The sequence below is a fragment of the Phyllostomus hastatus genome, unplaced genomic scaffold (assembly GCF_019186645.2).
Source record: "Phyllostomus hastatus isolate PE091 unplaced genomic scaffold, TTU_PhHast_1.1 phas_contig_81, whole genome shotgun sequence".
Taxonomy (NCBI): Eukaryota; Metazoa; Chordata; class Mammalia; order Chiroptera; family Phyllostomidae; genus Phyllostomus; species Phyllostomus hastatus.
This window is the reverse complement of record NW_025333962.1, coordinates 2070804-2096036: the sequence shown is the minus strand read 5'-3', so window position 1 is coordinate 2096036 and position 25233 is coordinate 2070804. Positions and strand designations below refer to the sequence as shown.

At 40.6% G+C, this 25233-nt stretch overlaps 1 protein-coding gene across 1 annotated transcript in view; it reads right to left on the bottom strand.

Moving 5' to 3' along the window:
- Positions 1-4621: 4621 nt before the first annotated feature.
- PRSS38 (serine protease 38) overlaps positions 4622-25233 on the bottom strand; it is a 34101-nt gene continuing 13489 nt past the window's right edge. Inside the window, exons 4-5 of the mRNA XM_045850519.1 lie at positions 5333-5475; positions 4622-4876 (exon numbers count right to left, since the gene is read on the bottom strand). Of these exons, the coding sequence (XP_045706475.1) occupies positions 4622-4876; positions 5333-5475 (398 nt within the window). The remainder of the gene's footprint in view (positions 4877-5332; positions 5476-25233) is intronic.

Genomic DNA, 25233 nt, shown 5'->3' with positions numbered 1-25233 from the left:
GCATATATAAAGAACTCACCGACAAAGCCAAAGCGGGGAAAGGACTGAGGTGGGAAGGTGCAGGAGGAAGTGGTGGCAGGAAAATGGAGATGACTGTACATGAACAACAATAAAAAATAAATAAATAAAACAAGAATAACCAGGCAAATGTTGGTAATGATATAGAGAAACTGGACCCCATGTGCTTTGCTGTTGAGAATATAAATTGGTGCAGCTGCATCAAAACAGTTTGGTGTTTTTTCAAAAATTAAATACAGAATTCCCATTTGTCCAGTAATTCTACTTCTGGGTAGAGATGTAAAAGAATTGAAAGGAGGTACGATGAAGCATATACTTTACACAAATGTACACAGTAGCATATCCACAACTGACAAAAGGTGGAAACAACTCACAAATCCATCAATGGGTAAATGAATAATGAAATGAGCATGTGCATATAATAAAACATTATTCACTCTGAAAAAAGAAGTACATTCTGATACAACACGGATGAACTTTCAAATCATGCTGAGTAAAATATGCCAGTCACCATAGGATGAATGTTGCATTATCCCCTTCTATGAGGCTTGTAGAGGAATCAGATTCATAGAGACAGGAGGTGGAATACAGGGGCCTGAGGGAGGAGGGAACATGACTGAATGTTTAGTAGGCACAGAGTTTCAGCTTGGGAAGAAGAAAATGCTCTGGAATAGCAGCGACAGCTGCATAGCAATGTGAATGTACTTAACGCCACAGAACTAAGTGTATACTTCAAAATGATTGGAATGGTAAATTTTGTTATATATATTTACCACCATAAAAATAGTTTAAACAAAACAGTAAGTGAAAAACTTTAATTTTGGAGAATGCAACCAAGGCATCTTAAAGTTTGAGTACTTAAACAATTTTTAAACATCTTTTGGAGAAGCTTCTCAAGGAACGTTCTGTTTGATTCTCCAGATAATTACTGGAATTGCATCTGATAAACTCGTTCACAGTTAACAGTCACAGTGGAAGAGCATAAACTCACAAAGGTGGACAACACCATCGGGGCAACCTGCATACATTCCTGGTGGCCCTTGGTCTCCTCCATGGAGTGTCCTGACCTCACACCTGCCTCAGCCCTTCTGCTGTCATTTGCACCTCTCTGTCGTTCTCCTGACAAACTGCCCTGATTTTCCCCATGGCTTTACCAACAGAGGGTTAGTTTCCATTGTGATATAATGACAGGTTTTGTCTCTTCGAAGTTTTTTTTCCCAGTTTACATTTTTGGCTTCTTTGTATTGGTTGTTTGAGGAGGCTACTCCCTGGCTGTTATCAATATTATCTGAATTTTAGTGTGATCAGTAAAACTGAAAAAATGTACAGATGAACCTGACGTCAAGGCACCCACTGGAACAGTTCACATGTGCTCCAAGTCGCTGCTTCCTTCCATGAACTGCTGCTCCAGTCTCACTACCCGGTGTGGGTCTACTTCACTAGTCTTTCCCCGAATCGGCTGGCTGTCCGTGCAGAAATTCTGCAAGGTGTGTCCGCAGGAGCTGGCAGACCCACGGGGCGGAGCTGGGCAGCTAGCTGGGCTAGGAAGGCCGCAGGTTTTCATGGCGCGACCGGTCCAGACGGTCAGCACTCTGACACTCTTCTGCCTGTGCAGTCTGCCACGTGACTCCATCCCCGCAAGGACACTCATGAGCACACGCGGCATGGCCCGCAGTGCTGCTGGTAGCAGAGGGCCCCGTCTTGACCTGCAAATTGAGGACAAAACCCTCGCCTGCGGACTTGCCCCTGGCTCAAGGTGGTGGCACCCCATGTTGCCCCGCGCCTCTTGGCTTTGTGCTCTGTGCCCTGCACACCCAGCAGTTCTTCACCTGCTGGCTGAGGATGCATCACCGCAACATGAGTGAGGAAGGAAGACACATGCCACACTGACTTCCCCTTAGCTGGCTGAACCAGGCTGGGAAGGAAGGGTGAAGACACCAAATGCATTAAAGTTGGTCTGATTGCTGTTTAAAGCACCTGCTTGTGCCAGCACACCACTCCAGGGCCTTCACTCCAGATGTGCTACTGCTGGTCACAGCTCCGTGCGTGGGTGACTTCAGTCATGTTTTGCAGTACTGAATGGGGTTCAATAAAGTTTTAGTCACAGTGAATACTGCTTCTGGGTCTAACTCTGTTTGACCATGCTAAATTGCACTTCTGATTTATTGATTGATTGACTGATGAGAACCGCAAAGAGAGACACAGTTTTGTTGTTATGCTTACTGATGTGTTCATTAGTTGCTTCTTGCATGCCCTGGACCAGGATGAACCCACAACCTTGCTGTTTCAGGAGCAGGCTCTAACCAACTGAACCGACAGGCCAGGTCTACACTACTGATTTAAATGGATACAGTTATTGTCCACAAACTTTCCATATGTACTTGGGCCAAGTTCTAGGGTTTTACCTACTGCTGTGTCTGCACAGACACAACTTGTCCAGTCCTTGTGGCCTGTTGCAATTATAGAATCTTTATGGGAGTTTTGAATCTCTGTTGGATTATTTCCCACCACATTTAGTTTTACTCCTGGGTTTTCTTGTGTTTTGATATAAACTTTGAAATCAATTTATCTAGATCCAGGGAAACAAAACACATTTTGACCTGATCTATTCAAGAATATAAGCTCTCTTATCATTCACTCAATGCTTTTTTCCCCATGAATATTTTAAAAATTTCCTATATTTTCACATCTCTTTTTAAGGCCATAGGTACCTTATCTTTTTTGTTGCTATTATAATTGGTGTCTTCTCTTCAGATGTATGCCTTTTAACTGGAATAGAGTGATTGTGTCATGTTTTATTTTGTGACTACTCAATTTTCTTACTATTTGTGGCAGTTTCACATTTTTCTCTTGGGGATTCTGGATATGCTCTAAGTGTTGTTTACAAGACAGTTTCAATGGCTGATTTCCATTTCCCTGGATGGTTCTCTTGTAAAGCTGTAGTGGCTTATCTCCTGTGGGAAGGAGCAGGACAGAAAGAGGCAGCCTGACTTGAACCTGATGTTAGCAGGAATAAACTCAGTGTTACCCACTAGGAAAAGCTAGCTTTCAGGCTGCAGTACATATATCTCAATACCCATTGACTTCTATCTCTTTTTTTAAATTGGAAATGAGTTTTGAATTTCTTAAAAGACTTCATTAATATTACTATCTTTAACAAAGCAAAGATTTGGTGAACTATATCAGTCAGTTTCCTAATATTTAATCATCCTTGCATCACTGGGATAAATCCTACCTGATTACAATGTACTATTTAAAAAATAAAGTTGGGTTCTGTTTGCGAAACTCTCACTAGGGTCTTTGAATTCATAAGTTGGACTGTCTCAGCCTTCTCTTTCTGTGTGATCAGATTTATGTCCTTATAGCCATGTGCTGCCAAGGCACATCTGGATGCTCATGCTCCTCCCCGTCCACGTTGGAGCAGTGGGACAGCACTGGATGACCCTGCAGTGGGAGGTTTGGTGTGATTCCCAGGGAAACCACCTCAGCCAAGACCTTTTACTGGGACAGGGAAGCTCTTTCTTAAATTTCTCCATTTCTTCCACGAAATTTGGTCTAGTTAAACCTTCTAGCTTTACTAGGGTTAGCAGCAGCAAATTATATTTTTCCTACAAAGTGATACTTTTCACTTCAAATTCTTTTTTGTAGAGTTGTACAATATCTCTTATGATTTTTTAAAATTTGTGTTTAATGGCTATTTCCCTCCTGCTATTTCTTGTTTTAGGTATTTTCGGTCTCATTTTATATCTTGATTACCACATTTTCAGGCTATAAGATGCACCCCCCCCCCAAATTTGGGAGGAATAATGGTTGTTAATGCTGCTGTTGAGTTCCATTTACATTTACATTGGTAAAATATTGTTATTTATGTTATTAAATATTTTACCACATTTTTTGCTTCAAATTTTTTCCCTATTTTTCTCCTCTAAAACCTAGGTGCATCTTATGGTCTAAAAAATATGGTTAGTGATTTCTTTTCCTACTTGTTGATTTTTAAAATGTCAGTCTTAGTGTTTTCTGGTATTTGGTTAACTGATTCCTGCTTTTACTCAGCTCCTTCAATGTGCTTGCTCTCAGCTCACATTTCCAATTTTCAAACTGGAATTTTAAGTATTTAACATACTGTGACACCAATAGTTATATTTAAAATGGTGCCTTTCCCTGGGAGCTGGACTCAAGACCCAGGCATGTGTCAGTGTGGCCATCCTTTCTTTCCAGAGACACTGCGCCTGCTTTGTACTTCTCATCTTCCCTGCCACCTGGCATCCTGACAGTGCCGCTCTGTCTGCATGAGGGAGCCAGCATTCCAGGTGGAAACAAAGACACAGGACTTCTAGGATGCTCGCATTTTAAATATTTAATATCTCACTGAACCTTAGGTGCCACAGCACTCAGCCAAGGCACCTTGCTCTCCCTGGGCACCTGGCCCTTCTGTGGTAACTAGGTCTGCCTCTCAGGTATGGCCCTTGCTCAGCCCCTCCCTGACCCAGAATTGGCCTGGCTGGCAGCCCTCATCTCACTCAGGTATCCAGAGACCTGAGGGGCTGAGCTGGGTAGAGACAGTGGCATGCAGCATGAGGAAGCCAGGGTAGGGGCCTTGTACTCACAACATTGGCAGGAAGGCCATCATGGCCACAAGGACACTGACAGAGGTCCCCAAAGTGCAGGAGAGTATGGAGAATGGCTGAAGAGGTGGGGGTGTATGTGCTATCTGATGGTGGATCCATGTTGAGAAATGGGAGACTCGGGCATATACTGTAGGATACATGGGGAACAAGCAGCCACGGCCCCAGCTCACTATTCCAATTTGCACCCAGATACGGTTGAGTTCACAGACGAGTGGGCCCCCAGAGTCACCCTGGAAGGAAAGAGGGATTTCCTGTGAACCTGGTGACTGGCACCTGCTGCCTCCTGCAGGAGGATGGCCCAGAGCCCAACGCTGCAGAACCAGGGCCAGAGCCCCTTCACTCCACAGCCACACCTTGCCAGTGCCATGTCCTGCTGTGAGAGACAGAGCAGGTGCTCCAGGACGACAGGTGGCAGGCAAGGTCCCCAGGTGGGTGCATAGCCCTGGGTTGCTCTGGTCAGCACTGGGGTCCACAGGGCACTGGGCACTGACTGAGCCTGTGTCCCATGTACACCTAGGCCACCTTATGGTTCTACCCAGCCCGTGGCTACATGGTGATATGCTCCAAGCCCCGAAAGGGCCAGGCCTTCAGGGACCACCCACTCAGAACAAGTGTTCCCAATGGCTCCAAGCAGATTAACAGTTGAAAGCCATGGGCTTGGGGCCTGTCCCTGCAGTGGGATGCACCTCACACACAGTCTTCATGTTCATGAGGTCCCCGGCACACATCATGTCTGGCTGAATTAGTGATGGTTGTCCATAGAGCAGTTGGCACAGGATCAACGGGATCAGAGGCACCTGTACCTCCTGCAGGTGGTCTGAGGAGTCACCTGTCAGAAAGCAGCACAGCTTCAGGGACAGGGCCTCCCAGTCCTGTTCCTCAGGACATACCCAGCCCCACCCCCAACCCAGTGTGCTCCACCAGTGGCTTTTCTCGCTCCTGCCGTCACATGCTTCCCTTCCCTGCACCGGGTCTCAGGTTTTGGTCAATGACGTGGAACTGGAAACGCCACATGGAACTTTCTAAGAGAAATGTAAGAGCCCATCCCCTTCCCACTGCTGTAGCTTGAGTGCAAACAGCTTCATCAGCTCTGTCCCTGGGTGACTGTGGGGCTGACAGTATGTGCACAAGAAAGGAACCCTCAAGTTTTGTGGGCTGTCACCCCTGTATCCCCTCTATGCTGATGGATACAGTAATTGGCCCCAGGAACCATGAGCTTCCCTGACCACTGTGTGAGGGGGTCCTAAGGCCCTAGTCTGACAGGAAGGAGACACTCTCATAGGCTTGGGACCCTGTGACCAGGGGACCAAGAGGGCTGATGCATATGTACCCTGCAGGGAAGAGACAGTAAATGGAATGTCAGCAATGTCTGTGGTGGCTTCTGGCTGTGCTGGTGAGGTAGTCAATTAACACCAGGGAACAAGACACAGGCTCTGGCTGGTGCACATAGGAATGCAGAGCAACAGAGAGTCCGAAGACTTGGGGTGCAGGGTTGGGAGAGGCCATCCAAGAAAGGGCGGTTAGGAAACTACTTTGAAACTATCCAGCCAGCTACCAGTGTCCCTGAGGCCTTCCACGATGCCACTGAGAATGCTGGGGTTGCGGTGGGGGGGGCGGGCAAGGCCTCCAAGGGCACTCCTCCTGCCGGGAGCACTTTCTGGGCTGGGACATGCAAGGGGCAAGGCAGCTGGAATCTACAAGGTGGAGAGATGTCAGGAGGAGGGTGCTCCAGAGAGAAACAGCCCTGGGGGGGCGTGGCATACAGCACCCCGGTGGACCGTGGTCCACTGCTGGGCCAGAAGCCCCATGCACAGGGCATGCTTCCATGGTGACAGCAGACAGTGGCCAGGTGGGACTGCCCAGTGCCTGGGGCTCTGTCGGGATAGGAGGCTGACTTCCAATGAGTCAAGAGTGAAGAGTCTTATGGGAAGACAGTGTTGAGGTGGGGGAAACATCCTGTTGTGTTCACATGGACACTGAGGCCACACAGATGTGGGCAGACAGAGGGCCACAATGATGAATGCAGAACACACCGCTCCACCTGTGGCAGGGCACAGAGGCAGCCATGAGGCACAGACATAGATGGGAAGAAGTCGGCTATCATTTCCATGAGTTTTTCAATGCTGGCAGTGTGCCAGCTCAGGAAATGGGAAACCAGGGGAGAAAGGTTTACGCACAGGGTAGGTTTTCCCTGGGTATCCAGTGGGAGCTCGTGAGAAATATAGGGTGCAGGGCAAGGACCAGAGAGAGGGTTCCTTGGTGCAGGTGTTCAGGAGACAGACAGCTGCCACTGGAGGACCCAGAAAACACAGCTTGCTTCCCTTCTTCCACACAGAGCAGAAGCCTTCCACCAGAGGGGAAATCATTACACTCTTGCACCCAGGGCCTTGACAGGTGCATCCCTCTGGAGAAAGGGCAGAAATCAGGCTCATATTCCTGAAAAGCTTCTGGACTCAAGAACTACAGCAGTGACACCAGAGGTCAGCCTGCTCCCATTGCTGCCACAGGCACAGGGCTCTGTGGCCAGGGTGGTGTGACATTTACTCACCTAGTGGCACTCAAAGGGAAAGTAGTCAGTTCCGTACTAACAGCTGGAGACTTTGATACCCCTCACCCCAGTGATGGAAAGAACAAGCAGACCAAAGGCAAGGAAGGAGGCAGAGACCTAAGTAACACAGCTAACTGGCCAGTACTGCGGATACATGCAGAGCACTCCACCCAAGGACAATAGCGCTTATGTTATCTCATGTGCATGGGGGCATTTCCCAGGCAAACTGTATGTTAGGCCATAAGTTAAGTATCTATAGATTTTAAAAGATAGATAGGATAAAAGCTTAGTAACATTGGGCTTGGCGGTGATCTCCTCATTAGGACATCAAAGGCACAGGCAACAAAAGAAGACAAGACAAACTGGACTTCACGAAAAATTCCAGATGTATGGGAAAAGACACTATTTAGTAGGTATAAAGGCAACCCCCCTACACATAATGGCAGAAAATATTTGCAGCTAATATCTGATCAGGAGTTCATATCCAGAATATATGAAGAACTATTCAACAATAAAAAGACCAACTTGATTCAAAAATGGGCAAAGCCTGCTAGAGTGCCGACTTCAACCTTTCTCATATCATGGCACACATAAACTAATCATTAAAATCCTGCAACACAAAAAATATATACTTTTTGCCAATCTGACAAAAAACACAGGTATAATTTTGGTTCATTCACACTGAATGGCTATTGCTGTGTTGGCTGTCGTCATGTTTTTATCTGACAATTGAAGGGAAAAGAAGTCAGTGCCCCTGACTAAACAGTCAGCTATTGCATGTTTTAAACATTCTCAACAGCAAATGATGCCTGAGTCCAGTGCTCCAACTTGCCTGTCACAGGCTACCCATGACCATAGGCTTTGTAGGCCAGACCACCTCTGTAAGGGTGTTAAACTCGGTCACTGGAGCACGGTGCAGCCAGACAGCACTCACATGAATGAGCATGCTTGTGTTCAAATGCAAATGTACTTATGGACATGGAACTTTGGAGTTTATACAATTTTCATATTTGATGAAATATTCTTCTTCTTACAGTTTTATATGGGCTATGTGAAAATGTAAAAGCCATCCCAAGATTGCCAGCAACACAGAAAACCATGGGTATGACTGGGCCCACAGGTTGCGTCCTCTGGGTTGGAAATGAAACTGCTTTGGTCTCAGTCAAGAGCTTGGCTGTCAGCACTTTCATTGAAAGCTTGAAGAATTAAGATTTTGCCTAGTAGATGTTCTATGCTGGAAAAAAGGACTCTAAAAATCCTAAGTAGGCCATCCCATAGCACACTGATGTGCCCAGAGAGGCTGGGACTGAACTCAGAGGTGCAGATCTCCAAAAGAATGGTGGTACGGCTTGGGCAGCTCAGGAAATCACTGAAGACTAGTTAGTTACAGTGCTGCCTGATTGGGCTAAAAGGTATGAGATGTTCAAAATGTCAAAAGGTTTCTTGGCCTCCAGGAGAGGCTGCGAAAGATGTTCAATGTGGCATTTTTCAAGGCTCTTTTTAGAAGTAGCAAAGAAGTGCTGGACGTCTTAGAGCACAGGTGGCAAACACAGCCCTCCACCTTGTTTTATCTGGCCCATCACCATGTTTCTACCTGGCAGCAGTGCTGAGTTCTCACTTAACTGTTAAGGAGTAGTTACATTTACACAGTGCTAAAATTACTTTCAGCCCTTTGAAGGCAACCATGAGGCTGATGTGGCCCCCGGTGAAAATGAGTTTGACACCCCTGGCTTATAGCCAAGAGCCTCGGAAAACAGTTATCTGAAATCTTGGCAGGTTTATTGTAGAAACTGGAGAGCTGAGTCTAAAATTCATATGGAAATGCCAAGGACCCCGAGTGCTGTGTGTTCCTAAAGAAGAGAGTCATGTGGATGATGTGTCCCATCAGACTCATCACACAGCTGTGTTCTACGGAGGCCCCCAAGGCAGAGTGAGAAGCTTGTAGTATCCCCCACACATGGTCACACAGAGTTTGACAAAGGTGCTAATACAATTCAGTGGGGAAAGAAGGGCTTCTAGGTGACTGGTACTGGAGCAAGTGGGTATTGATGTGGAAAAAAGTAGTTCTTAATCTTTCTCTCACATCACATGCCAAAAATTAACTGTGATTGATCCTATAGATAAATGTAAAAATTTAATTCATAATGTTTCTAGAATAAATGAAAAGACTTATCTTCATGGCCTTATAAGAGGCGGATCATCATAAACATGACACAAAAGGTCCTACATATAAAGGGAAAAAACATAATAAATTGAAGTGTCAAAAAACCTTTTTCCAATAAAAGATATATTAAATTTAGAAAGCCATAGTCTAGCAGAGAATATCTGTGTATCTAGTAAAGTACATGTATCCAGAATATCTAAAGAACTCCTACAAATAATAAAACCTCAAGAAGCTGTCACTACACAATAATCAGTACAGCTACAGTGAAAAAGACTGATGCTGTCAGACTGGGCAAGGATGTGGGCCAGTCAGAGGTCTCATACACTGACACTGGGAATGTACAATACACAGTCAGTTTAGAAAGCTGTTTGGATTTTCTAACAAAGTTAAATTTACTCCCACCCTATAGCCAACATATTCTACTTCTAAGTATATGCCCAAGATACACAAGTGTGTGTTCACCAAAAGACTTGCACCATATTATCTGTTGCCAATTTACTCATATTACCTAAACACTGGAGATAACCCAGCTATCCATCTACAGGAATATAGAGAGAAGAAATTTGGCCATGTTTATAAAATGGAACACTAGGTGACAGAAAAACAAGATAAACTACCACATGAACAACTTGGATGAATCCCAAATATAGTAGGTGAGGAAAGGAAGGCAGACACAAAGGAACCGATGCTGTGTGATTTCATAAACATGAAGTTTAAGGTGAACCACATCTAAGAATCCACTGCAAATTCCAAAGGTACCCCATGTGTATTCTAAGAATGTTATAGTTTTAACTCATATTTAGGTTGTTGATCCAATTAAAATTGTATATATGGTGTGAGGTAAGGGTTAGCTTCACTCTTGTGCATGTGGAAATAGTTGTCCTACCACCATTTGCTAAACAAGCTATTCTTTTCCCACTGAGTGAGCTAGGAACACTTGTCAGAAATCAACTGGCCATAGATGTACTAGTTTATTTCTGGACCCCCATTCTATTTCATTGGTCTATGTGTCTGTCCTCATGCCAGCACCACACTGTTCTCCTTGTAGCTTTGTAGTAAAATTTGAAATCAAGAAGTGTGAAAACTCTAATTTTGATCTTCTCTTTCAATACCGTTATGGCTATTCAGGGCCCCTTCCAATTGCATAAGATTTTGAGAATCAGCTTTCCCATTTCTACAAAATTTTGGAATTTTGATAGAGATAGCATTAAATATCACTTAAAGCAATCTCTATGAAATGCAATCTCAATCACTTTGGGTAGTGTTGATGTCTTAACAACATGAAGTCATCCAATCCAGGAACATGAGCTGTCTTTACACTTATTTAGGTCTTTTAAATTCCTCTCAGCAATGTTTTGTGGTTTTGGAATACAAGTTGTTCACCTCCTTGGATAAACTGATCCATAGGTAATTTTCCTTTTGGATGATATGGTGCTGTTTTCTTAATGTACTTTTTCATTGTCAGGTATATAGAAACACAACTTATTTTTGTGCCCTGTAACTTTGCTAAATTTATTACTGTCCACAGTTTTTTGGAAGACCCACTGTGATTTTCTATATATAGGATCCTGTCATCTGTGAAGACGTAGATCTACTTCATGCCAGTTTGGAAACCTTTTATTTCTTCTTATTGTCTAATATATCTGTCTAGGGTCTGGTACAATATGGAATACCAGTGAAGCCACTCAAATTTTGGTCGAGATGGTGGAGGAGGTAAATGCTATGCTCACCCCCCACCACAACCAAACAAAATTACAACTGAATTATAGAAAAAACACCCCATGAGAACCACCTGAGGACTAGCTGAACAGAAACCCTACATCTGAGGATATCAATAAGAAGCCATGCTGGGAGTGATAAGAGGGGTAGATATGTGAAATGGGCTGCCCCACACCCATGTGTGGTGGTTGAGGATAGGGAGGGGTATCTCAGCTATGGAGGTTCCCCCCTCAGGACCAAACATTGCAGCCCCACCCTGGGCTCCCCAGTCCAGACTATCAGTACCAGGAAGAGGAGTCACCACAACTGGCTGTGAAAATCAGTGGGGATTCTGTCCAGATGAGATGGAGGGCTGCTGGAAACCCAGGTGTCCTCTTCAAGGACCTCTGCACAGACTCGCTAGCTCACAAAAACTCACCTTGGGCTCCAGCAAAGGGATTGCAGCTCAAAAGAGAACAGAGACATACAGGGAGGAACTGAATTGTGTGGCTTCAGGGTAAGGGCTGGAATGGAAACTGCCATTGGTTCTGTGAAGAGTCCTCTTCCTACACAGCCTCCTGGTACAAGCAGCTACCAAATCTGAATCTTCATTAGCCTGACTGTTTCCCCTGTTCTGCTGACTTCCCAAGACTCCCCTCACCCAGCTTATGCACCAACCAAGCCTCACAGGCTGGTTGCCTGTGAGGTAGCTGTTCCTCACAGGCAACCAGCCTCAGCCCAGGCTGCAGACATTTCTAAAAATTCTCAAAGATCCGCAGGCCCTAGGCTGGTGATGTCTGGTCTCCGAGTGCCCTGTGTCTCTTGCTGAGCAGCCCCAAGACTCACAATTGTAACAGCCAGCCTCTGCTTGAAGCATAGCCTCTCCCTTGTGCCTTTAGGCCTGTGTAGGCAGCTAAAGCTGCAAATCACTTCACATCTCCTACCAGGCACCCATGTGCTGGGCACAGGCAGTGACTGAACTTGGACTTCTCTAGAACCCCTCCCAAGAGGCCCCAAAACCAACACACCCAGTAGCCAGCTTCAGACCACAACGGAGCATCATCTGATTAACTTTATAAACAGCACACCCACATGGTCTTGGCAGGCACTAGAGTTCCACTGGAATAAATTTTGCTCCATGGGGTCAGCCCTACCTTTGCAGCACTGTGGTCATGGCCAGTCCTCACGGCCAGTTCTCACAGCCAGTCAGCCTGAAGGTCAACCCCACTGACTGATAGGCCTCTGCTATAGCAATCAAAGCTCAAATACAAGAAGAGAGTACACACAATCCACTTAGGGGACACTTTTAGGTAACCTGGCTCAGGTGACCAGGAAGACTGCACTACTGGGCTCCATAGGACACCTACTATGTACAACCACTTTGCCAAAACTGGGAGATGTAGCAGATTTGCCTAATATATAGAAGCAGACACAGAGAGGCAGCCAAAATGAGGGGACAAAAAATGAAAAAAAACTCCAGAAAAGAACTAAATAAAATGGAAGGAAGCAATCTACCAGATACAGAGTTCAAAATACTGGTTATGAGAATGCTCAGTGAACACAAGGGAAGAAGAGATGAACTTAGTAAGTGAGGGAACTTCAACAAAGCAATGGTAAACATACAAGGACATAGAAACATAAAAAAGAACCAGTCAGAAATGAAGAATATAGTAACAGAAATGAAGACTGTATTAGGTAAAATAAACAGCAGATTATATACAGTAGAAGATCAAACCAGTAATTTAAAGTATGAGGTAGTAAAAAACACCCAATCAGAACAACAAAAAGAAAAAAACAATAAAATTATATCTTAAGGGAACTCTGAAACAACATCAGGTATAACAATATTCACATCCTAAAGGTACTACAAGGAGAAGAGAGAGAAGAAGGGATAAAGAATCTATTTGAATAAATAATGACTGAAAAACATCCCCAACCTGGTGAAGGAAGTAGATGCACAGGTCCAGAAAGTGCAGAGTCCCAAACAAAATAAACCCAAAGAGGTCCAGACCAAGACACATCATAATTAAAATGCCAAAGGTTAAAGACAAAATTTTAATAGCAGCAAGTAAAGCAATTGGTTACATACAAGGGAACTCCTGGAAATCTGCTGATTTCTTAACAAAAACTTTTCAGGCCAGAAGGGACTGGCATAAAATATTCAGTGATGAAAAACAAGGAATACAATCAAGACTACTCTACCTAACAAGGCTGTCATTTAGAATCAAAAGAGAGATAAAGAGCTCCCCAGGCAAGAAAAAGTTAAAGGAGTTCATCACTACCAAACAAGTATTACAAGAAATATTAACAGGACACCTTTAAGAAGAGGAAAAAAAGATCATAAATATGACTAACACAATGGCAATGACTGCATACACACCAATAATCACTTTAAATGTAAATGGATTAAATACTCTAATCAAGACACAGGATGGCTGACTGGTTAATATAACAAGACCCAAAAAATGCTGCCTACAAGAGACCCACTTCAGATTGAAAGACACATGCAGACTGAAAGTAATGGGGAAAGATATTTTATACGAATAGAAATTTTTAAAAAGCTGGGGTGGCAATACTTATATCAGACAAAATAGACTTTAAAACAAAGGCTTTAACAAGAGATAAAGAAGGACATTCCATAATGATAAAGAGATCAATCCAACAAGAAGATATAGCCTTTGTAAACATTTACACACCCAATGGAGGAACACCTAAATATATAAAGCAAATACTGACTGACATAAAGACAGAGATTTACAGTTAATACTGTAATAGTAGGGGACTTGAACACCACATTGACATGAATGAATAGATCACCTAGACAAAGAAATCAAAAAGTCAATAGTGGCCTTATGTGACACATAGACCAGATGAATTTAATTAGTATTTTTAGGACATTTAACCCATAAACAACAGAATATACATTGTTTTCAAGTGTACATGGAACATTTACCAGGATAGAGCACGTTATGTTACAAAACAAGTCTCAACAAATTTAAGAAGATTGCAATCAAACATCTTCTCTGATCACAATAGTATGGAAGTAGAAGTCAATTAGAAGAAAAATGAGCCCTGGCTGGTGTGGCTCAGTGGACTGAGTCCCGACCTGTGAACCAAAGGGTCACTGGTTCTAATCCCAGTCAGGGCACACAACTGAGTTGTGGGCCAGGTCCCCAGTAAGGGGTGCACAAGAGGCAACCACACATTGATGTGTCTCTCCCTCTCTTCCTCCCTCCCTCCCCCTATCTCTAAAAATAAAAATAAATAAAATCTTTAAAACATTTTTTTTAAAAAGAAGAAAAATGAAAAACACATAAACACATGGAGGCTAATCAGCATGGTACTGAACAATGAATGTGTTAACAATCAAAAAGGAAACCAAAAGATACTTTGAGACAAATGAAAATGAGAACATAAAACCAGGTAAATATAGCCTATTCAATAAATGGTATTGAGAAAACTGAACATAACATGCAAAACAATAAGACTAGACCACCTCCTTAACACCATATACAAGAATAAACTCAAAATGGATTAAAGACTTAAATGTAAGAACTGAAGCCATAAAACTCCTTGAAGGAAACATAAGCAGTAAACTCTTTGACAACCTTAGTAATATTGTTTTTGATTTCTTGGGACAGAAAACAAAAGAAATAAACAAATGGGATTACACCAAACTAAAAAGTTTTTGCACAGCACAGAAAACTATCAACAAAGTGAAAAATGGAAGACGATGTTGACCAATGGTACATCTGTTAGGGGTTAATATGCAAAATACATAAAGAACTCAGACAACTTAACACCAAAATCCCTAAACAATTTGATTAAAAAATGGGCAGAGGACCTGAATGGATATTACTCCACAGAGGACACACAGATAGATGGCCAATAGAAATATGAAAATAAGCTGAAAGTCAATAGTCATCAGAGAGATGCAAATTAAACCCACACTGAGATACCATCTCACATCTGGCAAAATGTCTGTCATCAATAAATCAACAAATAACAAGTATTGGAGAGGATGTGGAGAAAGGGAAACCCTTGTGCACTGTTGGTGGGATCAAATATTGATGCAGCCACTGTCAATAATGGTATGGGGTTCATGAAAACAATTAAAAATGGAACTACCATATGACCCAGTAATTTCACTTCTGGATATTTATCCAAAGAAATCCGAAACACTAAATTGAGAAGATATATACACCCCTATGTTTATTGCAACTTATTCACAATAACCAAAATATGGAAGCAACCTAAGTGCCCATCAACAGATGACTGGGTAAAGAAGAAGTGTTACCTGTATACAATGCAATACTACCCAGCCATAAAAAGAATGAAATGTTACCATTTGTGACAATATGGATGGACCTAAAGGGTATTATTCTAAGTGAAATAAGTCAACCAGAGAAAGAAATACCATATAATTTCACTTATATGTGGAATCTAAAAAACAAAATAAATAAACAGACTCATGGATACAGAGAACAAATTCATGGTTGCCGGATGGGAGGGGGGTTGGGGGACTGGATGCAAAAGATCAAGGAATTGAGAAGTACAAATTGGTAGTTACAGAATAGTCAGGAGGATGTAAAGAACAGCTTAGGGAGTATAGTCAGTAATACTATAATAACAATGTTGGGGCCAGGTGGGTACTAGACTATCTGTGAGATCACCTCATAGGTTGTGTCTAACCACTATGCTGTAAGCATGAAACTACTATAATATTGAATGTTAACTGTAATAAATTTTAAAATAATACATTGTAATAATTTTGGATTCTGATTTTTTTCCTGAAAGTTTTGATTCATTTCATTTTTAGTAGTTTGTTAGGAATTAATCTGCAGAACTCTCCTGTAGTATGCAGCTCCTGATGTCTGTGCTGTTTTCTTAATTTGTTTTTTAACTTTATTTTTATACTATTTGTTTACTATTTGTTATAGTACTATACTATTGTTATACTATTTGTTATAATATTGTTACAGTATACTATACTACATTATTTGTTATTACTATACTATTTGTTTACACTATTAACAGTTGTCCCCATTTCCCCTTTGCCCCTCTGTCCTTACCCTCCTTTCCCTCCAGCCATCACCACACTATTGTCCATGTCTATGGGTCACCCATGTATGATCTTTGGCTAATCTCTTCACCTTCTTTCATCCAGTCTCCCCACTCCCCTCCTGTCTGACAGCTGTCAGTCTGTTCCATGTGTTCAGGTCTGTTTCTACTTTGTCGGTTTATTTTGTTCATTAGATTCCACATGTAAGTGAGATCACATGATATTTATCTTTCATGTTTTTTTCTTAATTATTGTATTTATTTTTCATTCTGGCTCCCTGAGGGTTACCCTATTCTTAATAGCTCCCTGGTTACCCAACAATTTGGGCAGAAATTGTGCTCAAACACCTAAACTGCTAAGGCTTCTGCCTGTCAGCACACCATACATAGGGGCTGATGGGCACATTTTGAGTCTATACGATTCCCATATCTGCTTCAGCTTTTATTTTCACTCAGCCCACTCTGTCTTCCATGTGTATACATACAGTTTCCCAGTCAGAGCTAAGATGAATGGAAGATTCATCCAATTCTTCTATAGCTCTCTTATTTCCAGTGTGCCCATAAAATTTGTTAGGGCCATTGTTAACCCCACCCAGAACCACAACCTCAGACAAACAGTGCTATGTTTTCCTCACTCATTTCTTACAGAGTTTGATACTTTAACTTACGGTACCAAGTGTGGGTTTTAGCATCTTCTCCAAATCAAGTTCTCTCCCTCAGGTGGAGAGGCTGGCTGTCTCCCCAGCCAGCCCAACCACAGTAAACTCACCAGTTTGACAGAACAAGGGATAGGGGGTCAGGGTGGTGAAGCCTCAGTGAAGAGGTCAAGACTTCTGCCATTACTGACCAAAGTTCTACCAATTTTTCATAAATAAACATTTTTCTAATTTTCTTTGCATTCAATTGATCTTTGGAGCCCTAAAACATTTTTTAAACTATTCTGTCCCATTTTATACTTGTTTATTTGGCAAAGGATTTGCTGACATCCTCACTTCACCAGAGCCAGAAGACCCAGGTACAGATTTATTTCTAAATTATTATTTTTTACTATTTACTGCTTTTAAAAACTATTTTCCTGCCTTTCTGCATTCCCAAGAGACTGATATTTTATATTACTTATTTACTCTCTACTGTTCGGTAAGTTAAATATCTAATTTTAATCTTCCCTCTTAAACTTTTAAAAAACCCTGATTTACATGTTTTATGTCCCTTTCATTTTATACATTACTGTTTCCCAGTATTTGAATTCTATCTTGTTGCTTTCCTACAACCTCAACCATTCTACTGTTAGTTTATAGATGACATGCTCATTTGGGAACATGCACATGTTGACCCAATCCACTTACTCCCAACTTTATGCTTCTTTCAGTTAGAGTTATTTTCCTTATTTCAAAGAATATGCTACAACTTCTAAATAATCAATAGAAATAACAAATTATATTGGAAAATATTCTGATGAATTAAAACAAAAATACATTACCAAAACTTATGGAATGCAGTGAAAATGGCACTCAGAGGAGAATTTATAGCTTGTAAATGTCTACATTTAATAAAGAGGAAAGATCTCAAAAAATTACTTTATGATTTAAGGAATAAGGAAGAGTAAAGTAAATCCAAAGCTACCAAGAAAAATGAAAGAATCCATTAGAGCAGAAAAAATGAATTACATAACTGAAAAAAGTAGAACCAATGAAACAAGTGTTAGTTATTAGAATAGATAAAAAGAATTAATAAACTTTTAGATAAACACTATAAAAAATGAAAAGGCAAAAATAAAGACAAAAATCAGAAATGTAAAGGGAATATCATGACCAACCTAACAGAAATGAAAAGGATTACCAAAGAATTCTACAAATAATTCTATGTCAACAAATTAGATAACTCACATGAAATGGAAACATTTATAAAAACAAATTACCAAAACTGAACCCAAGGGTTGATAAAGACTTCAATACAACTGTTATAAAGCTCAAAAAATTATTTTTAAACCACATGTAAGTTAAATAAAAATGTCATATATTGAGTCAACTATACAGGGAATCTCAGTAGAAAAACAATAAATAAAAAAATAAAATAAAAATCATAGACTTGAAAAGTACAGTAACCAACACTAAAAATTCAACAGGTTAGATCAACAGAAGACATGAGACAGCAGAAAACAGAATCAGTAAAATTAGAGACAGATTAATATAAGTTATCAAGTTTAATGACTAAGCAAAAAAAATGAAGAAAAGATAACAGCCTATGCCTTTTGACAACATGAAGCACACCAACATACATATACTAGCAGGACTCCCAGAAACAGGAGGGGAGAGAAGAGTGAAGAGACAAGAAAAAATGGAAGGAATTGTGATTCACATCTTCTTGAATTTGAGGAAAAAGAATCTTTATATCTAAGGAGCTCACTGATGCTCAGAAAGGACAAACACAAAGAGATGCACACCTAGACAAATCATGACTAAACTGTTGAAGCCAAATACAAAGAAAAATCCAGAAAACTATAAAAGATAAAAAGAAGTTTTGGCCAAGATGGGCGTGTAGGCAGAAACGCTTCACTTCCTTGAACAACCAAAAGAAGGATAACAATCAATTTAAAAACAAAAAACAACCAGAACTTCCAGAAAATCAAACTGCATGGAAGTCCAACAATGAAGGAGTTAAAGAAACATTCATCCAGACAGGTAGGGGGTGGATAAGACACATGGCAAGGCATCAGACCATGCCAATGAGATGGGTGCTGGCTGACTAAAGGGTCCCACATTCACTCATGGATAAGCTGGGAGGAACAACTGGGGAGTGAGACAGACCACAAAATCCAGAGTTTCCTCATGGGAAACTAAAGACTCAAAACCTCTGGCTGTAAAACTCTGTGAGGGTTGCAGTGGCAGGAGAAAGTCCCAGCCTCACAGGAGAGTCTATTGGAGAGGACCATGGGGTCCTGGAAATAAACCCAATCACCTGGGAATCAGCACCTGAAAGGGCACAATCAGTTTGTGGGAAGCAAGGGAGGTGACTGAAAGTAGGGCGAGAGCCCAGCAAGTGGCATTGTTCCCTCTCTGATGGCTGCCCCACAGACAGTGCCACAATGCAGCGAAGAGGATTACCCAGTCTTGACAAAAACCTAAGGCTCCACCCGTTACAATGTAACAGGGGCATAGTGACAAAGAAATACAGCTCAAATGAAAGAATATATCAAAACTCCAGAGAATGGACTTCCAGCCAAGATGGAGGCATAGGTAGACACACTGTGCCTCCTTACACAACCAAGATAGGGACAACAACAATTTAGAAGCAGGATAATAACCAGAACTGACAGAAAATTGAACTGTATGGCAGTCAGACAACCAAGAAGTTAAAATAGACGTGTTCATCAAGACCGGTAGGAGGGACGAAGTCAGGCAGCTGCGAGCGGGCTGCTGCACAGAGAGCACAGAGCGTTGGGACCGGGCATGTAAGGCATCTGAGGCACACAAAACCACAGCAAGCAGACCCTGGGCATGCAAGCAGCAGCTGGCAGACCCCGGCCAAGGAGTGGCAACTGGCAGACCCAGTGAGGTGGTGCTTGTGAAACAAGGCACTGCGTAAAACCCAGGATCCCAGTGTCGGGAAAATAAGCCTCAAAATACCCACTGAAAACACCTGTGGGGGTTAAGGCGCAGGGAGAGACTCCCAGCCTCACAGGAGAGGTTGTTGGAAAGTCCCATGGGGTGCACACACCCACCCACACTGGAAATGGCACCAGAGAGGCCCAGTTTGCTCAGGGGAAACAGCAGAAGGGACTGAAATCTGACAGAGAGCAGAGCAAGCACCATTATTCCCTCTGGGCCTCCACCCCCACATACAGTGCCACAATCCAGTGAAGTGGGTTGCCCCACCCTGGTGAACACCTAAGGCTCTGCCCCTCACACGTAACAGGCCCAACCAGACCAAAGGAAAGAAAAAAAAAAGATGGCTCAAACAGAAGAACAAATGTAAACCTCACAAGCAGTACTTTTAAGTGACCCAGAGATAGCCAACCTATCAGGTGCACAGTTCAAACCACTGGTGATCAGGATGCTCACAGAATTGGTTGATTTTGGTCACAAATTAGATGAAAATTGAAGGCTATGCTAAGTGAAATGAAGGAAAATGCACCAGGAACCAATAGTGCTTGGAAGAAAACTGGGACTGAAATCAATGGAGTGGACCAAAAGGAAGAAAGAAACAACCAAACAGAAAAGAATGGAGAAATAAGAATTTAAAAAAATGAGGAGAGGCTTAGGAACCTCCAGGACATCTTTAAATGTTCCAGCATCCGAATTATAGGGGTACCAGAAGGAGAAGAGGAAGAGCAACAAGTGAGAAAGTTATTTGAACAAATAATAAAGGAGAACTTCCCCGATCTGGCAAAGGAAATAGACTTCCAGGAAGAAGTCCCAAAGAAGTTGGACCCAAAAAGGAAAACACCAAGGCACATCATAATTACATTAGCCAAGGTAAAAATGAAGGAGAGAATCCTAGAAGCAGCAAGAGATAAGGAGACAGTAACCTACAAAGGAGTTCCCATCAGATTGTCAGGTGATTTCTCAAAAGAGACCTTACAGTCAAGAAGGGGCTGGAAAGAAGTACTCCAAGTCATGAAAGGCAAGGACCTATATCCAAGATTGCTCTATCCAGCAAAGCTATCATTTAGAATGGAAGGGCAGATAAAGTGCTTCTCAGATAAGGTCAAGTTAAAGGAGTTCATCATCACCATGCCCTTATTATATGAAATGTTAAAGGGACTTATCTAAGAAAAAGAAGATAAAAAACATGTATAATAAAATGACAGCAAAGTCACAATTATTAACAACCACACCAAAACAAAAACAAACTATGCAATCAACTAGAACAGGAACAGAACCACAGAAATGGAGGTCACATGGAGGGTTAGCAACAGGGGAGTGGGAGGAGGAGAGAGGGGGAAAAGGTACATAGAATAAGTAGCATAGATGGTAGGTAGAAAATAGACAGGGGGAGGGCAAGAATAGTATGGGAAATGTAGAAGCTACAGAACTTATGACACATGGACATGAACTAAAGGGGTAGAATGTGGGTGGGAGAGGGTGTGCAGGGTGGAGGGGAATGAAGGGGGGTTAATGGGATAACTGTAATAGCATAATCAATAAAATATATTTTAAAAAAACTCCAGAAAAAGAACTAAGTGACACAGAGATACACAACCTATCAGATGCAGAGTTCAAAACACTGGTAATCAGGATGCTCACAAAAATGACTGAGTTTGGTCACAAAATGAAGTAAGAAATGAAGGTTATACAAAGTGAAAATAAAGGAAAATATACAGGCCACCAACAGTGAAGGGTCTCAAATCAACCGTTTGGACCAGAAGGAAAAAATAAACATTCAAGCAGACCAGAATGAAGAAATAAGAATTAAAAAAAAATGAAAAGAGGCTGAGGAACTTCTGGGACAACTTTAAATACTGCAACATCCAAATCATACAGGTGCCAAAAGGAGAAGAGCATGAAATTGAAAACTTATTTGAAAAAATAATAAAAGAGAACTTCCACAATCTAGTAAAGGAAATAAGACTTCCAGAAAGTCCAGGAAGCTCAGAGAGTCCCAAAGAAGTTGGAGCCAAGAGGAAACACACCAAGACACATCATAATTAAGTTACCCAATTAAAGATGAATGAATCTTAAGAGCAACAAGAGATAAGGAGACAGTTACCTACAAAGGAGTGCCCATAAGGCTATCAGCTGATTTCTCAAAAGAAATCACACAGTCAAGAAGGGGATGGAACGAAGCATTTCAAGTCATGAAAGGCAAGGACCTACATCCAAGGTTATTCTATCCAGCAAAGCTATCATTTAGAATAGAAGGGCAGATAAAGTGCTTTCCAGATAAGGTAAAGCTAATAGGAGTTCATCATCACTAAGCCCTTATTTTATGAAATGTTAAAGGGACTTATCTAAGAAATAGAAGATGATGAAAAACTATGAACATTAAAATGACAACAAATTTTTAACTATCAACAACTGAACCTAAAAAACAAAAACAAAAACTAAGCAAACAACTAGAACAGAGGCAGAACCACACAAATGGAGATCACATGGAGGGTTATCAGTGGGGGAGGGGTGGAAGAGAATGGGGGGAAAAGGTACAAGGAGTAAGAAGCATAATTGTTAGGCACAAAATATAGGGGGAGGTTAAGGATAGTATAGGAAATAGAAAAGCCAAAGAACTTGTATGTACAACCCATGGACATGAAGTAAGGGTGGGGGGATGCTGGAGGGTGGGTGGGTACAGGGTGGAGGGCAGTAAAGCAGATAAAGAAATTGGGACAACTGTAACAGTATGACCAATAAAATACACTTAAAAAATAAAAGAGAAAAAAAACAGTTACATAGGTAAGCAGCTGACATCCCACAAGAAACAATGAAAGCCAGAGGCAGTAGAATGTGCTGAAAGATTCTACTTTGTAGAAAGAATCTTAGTAGAAAGAATCTACTGTGCAGCAGATTCCATGTGCTGAAAGAAAAAAAAAAACTGTTCAGAGAAGAATTCTATAGTCAACAAAACTACCCTTCTAAAAAGAAAAATAAAGACATTCCCAGATAAATCAAAACTGAGAAAACATTAACACATTATCTTTTATGAAATAGTATAAGTCCTCCATGCTGAAATGAAATGACATAAGATGCTAACTGTAATACACAGGAAAAATGAAGAGTACTAGAAATAATTTTGATATATTTTTTCTCATCTCTTAATTTATTTAAAAAACTAAATTTTATAAAGCTATAGTTATAATTTTTTTTTAGTTTTGATTACATGTAGATGAAGCATATATACAATATTAGTGCAAAGGGAGAATGGAACTATATAAAACAAAGCTCCTATATTTTATCAAAATTAAGATAGTATTAATCTGAGTGGATTGTGATAACCTAAGTAATCACTAGGGCAAACACTCAGAAAATACCCTTTAAAATATAATTTAAAACTAAAGATAATTTAAATGATATGCTAAGAAACATTTGCTTATTAACACAAAATAAAACAGGAAAGAAAAAAGTAGAGGATAAAAAATACATGAGATATATAGAAAACATTTAGGAAACTGACATTTATGAATCCAACCATATTAATTACATTAAATATAAATGAACTAACATTTCAGTCATAAGATGAACTGAATGAAAAGACAGCTGGAATGAAAAAGGAGACCCATCTACATACTGTGTGCAAAAGACACATATTAGATTTAAAGACACATACAGATAGAAAGTAAAAAGGTAGAAAAAGACATGCCATGCAGATAGTAACTGTAAGAGTGCCAATTAGATACTGTGGATAGACCAATATCAGAGAAAGCAGACATTAAAACAAATGATATTATTAGGGATAAAAGCAGGTATTCCATAAAGATAAAAGAGCCAAAAACAACATAAGACATAATTATGAATGTATATGCACCCAGTCAGAGTCTGAATACACATGAACCAAACCTGACAGAACTGAAAAGAAATAGACAATTCACCAATCATAGCTATAGATTTCAATACTCCCCTCTAAGTGACATGGAAAATCGGTAAGAATATAGAAGACCTGAAAACATTATCAGCAAACATAACCCGGGATTTATTAAAAAATTCTATACCAATGACAGCAAGACACATTTTTTCAAACACACATGAAACATTCTCCAGGATAGATTATATAATAGGCCATAAAACACACCTCAATATGTTAAAAAGTGTGAAATCATACCTAGTATATTCTCTGAGCACACTTAAAGTTGAAATTCACAATAGAAATATATTTTACATTTCACTAGATACTTAAGAATTAAACACTACACTTTAAAGAGGAAATCAGAAAAGGAGTAAGACAGCATCTTTAACTGAATGAATGCAAAAACACAACATACCAAAACTTGTGGGATACATTCAGAGCTGTGCTTAGAGGGTAATTTATATCTTTAAATGCTGATACTGAAAGAAAAAGGTACCAAAAACCTCTAATTTCCCAGCTTATGGAAGTAGAAAAAAGCAACTAAACTCAATGCAATCCTTTAGAAAGAAAGAAATAATAAATATAAAAATGGGAATCAATGAAATATAAAACCTAAACTGGAAAATCAATAAGCAAAAGTTAGTTCTTTGAAAAGAAGCTCCACATTAATAAACTGTTAGTTACAATGACGGCGAGCGGGGGATAGGTGTGAAACTAATTACCAAAACCAGGAGAAAGAGGAGACATTACTACTGACTTTTTAGAAATTGAAAGGATTATAAGAAAATATTATGAACAAGTGTGTGTCATTAAATTTGACACCTTACCCATATTCAAGAAGAAATGAAATTTGAATACACTTGTATAAGAACAAAAAATTAATAAATATTGAAGCAATAAGTAGATATATATTCTTCCACAAAGGAAAGCCTAGGTGCAGATGGCTTCACTAGTTAATTCTATCAAATATTTAAGGAAGAAATAATACTATACTATAAAATCCAGTATTACCCTGGTACCAAAGCCAGACAAAATCACAAGAAAAATTCAGCCAATATGTCTCATAAATAGAAATCAAAAAAATGTTTACAGAATTATTAGCAAACTTATCCCAGCAACCTATAAAAGGATTATATGCAAAGACCAAGAAGAATTCATCATAGAAATGCAAGATTCTTTTAGCATCTCAAAATCAATAAATGTAATATATCTTATTAATAAAATAGAAGTCAAAAGAGCCACACAGACATCTCATACATACATAACAAGCACAGGAGAAAAGTCTGACACCTACTCATGATAAAAATTCAATAAACCAGTAATAAAAGGAACCTTACTCAATCTATTAAAGAGAATCTACAAAAATCCCACACCTAACATCAGTTTTAATATGCAAGACTAAATGTTTTCCCCTTCAGATTGGAAACAAGGCAGATACTCAGTTTTACCATGTTTATTTGACATTGCACCAGAGGTTACAGTCAGTACAATGAGGCAAGAAAGAGAAAGCAAATCAGACTGGAAAGTGAGAAGTAAAACTATCTTTGTTCAGACAACATAATATTGTATGAAGAAAATAATAATGAACCTATGAAAATATGAAAAATCTATTAAAACTA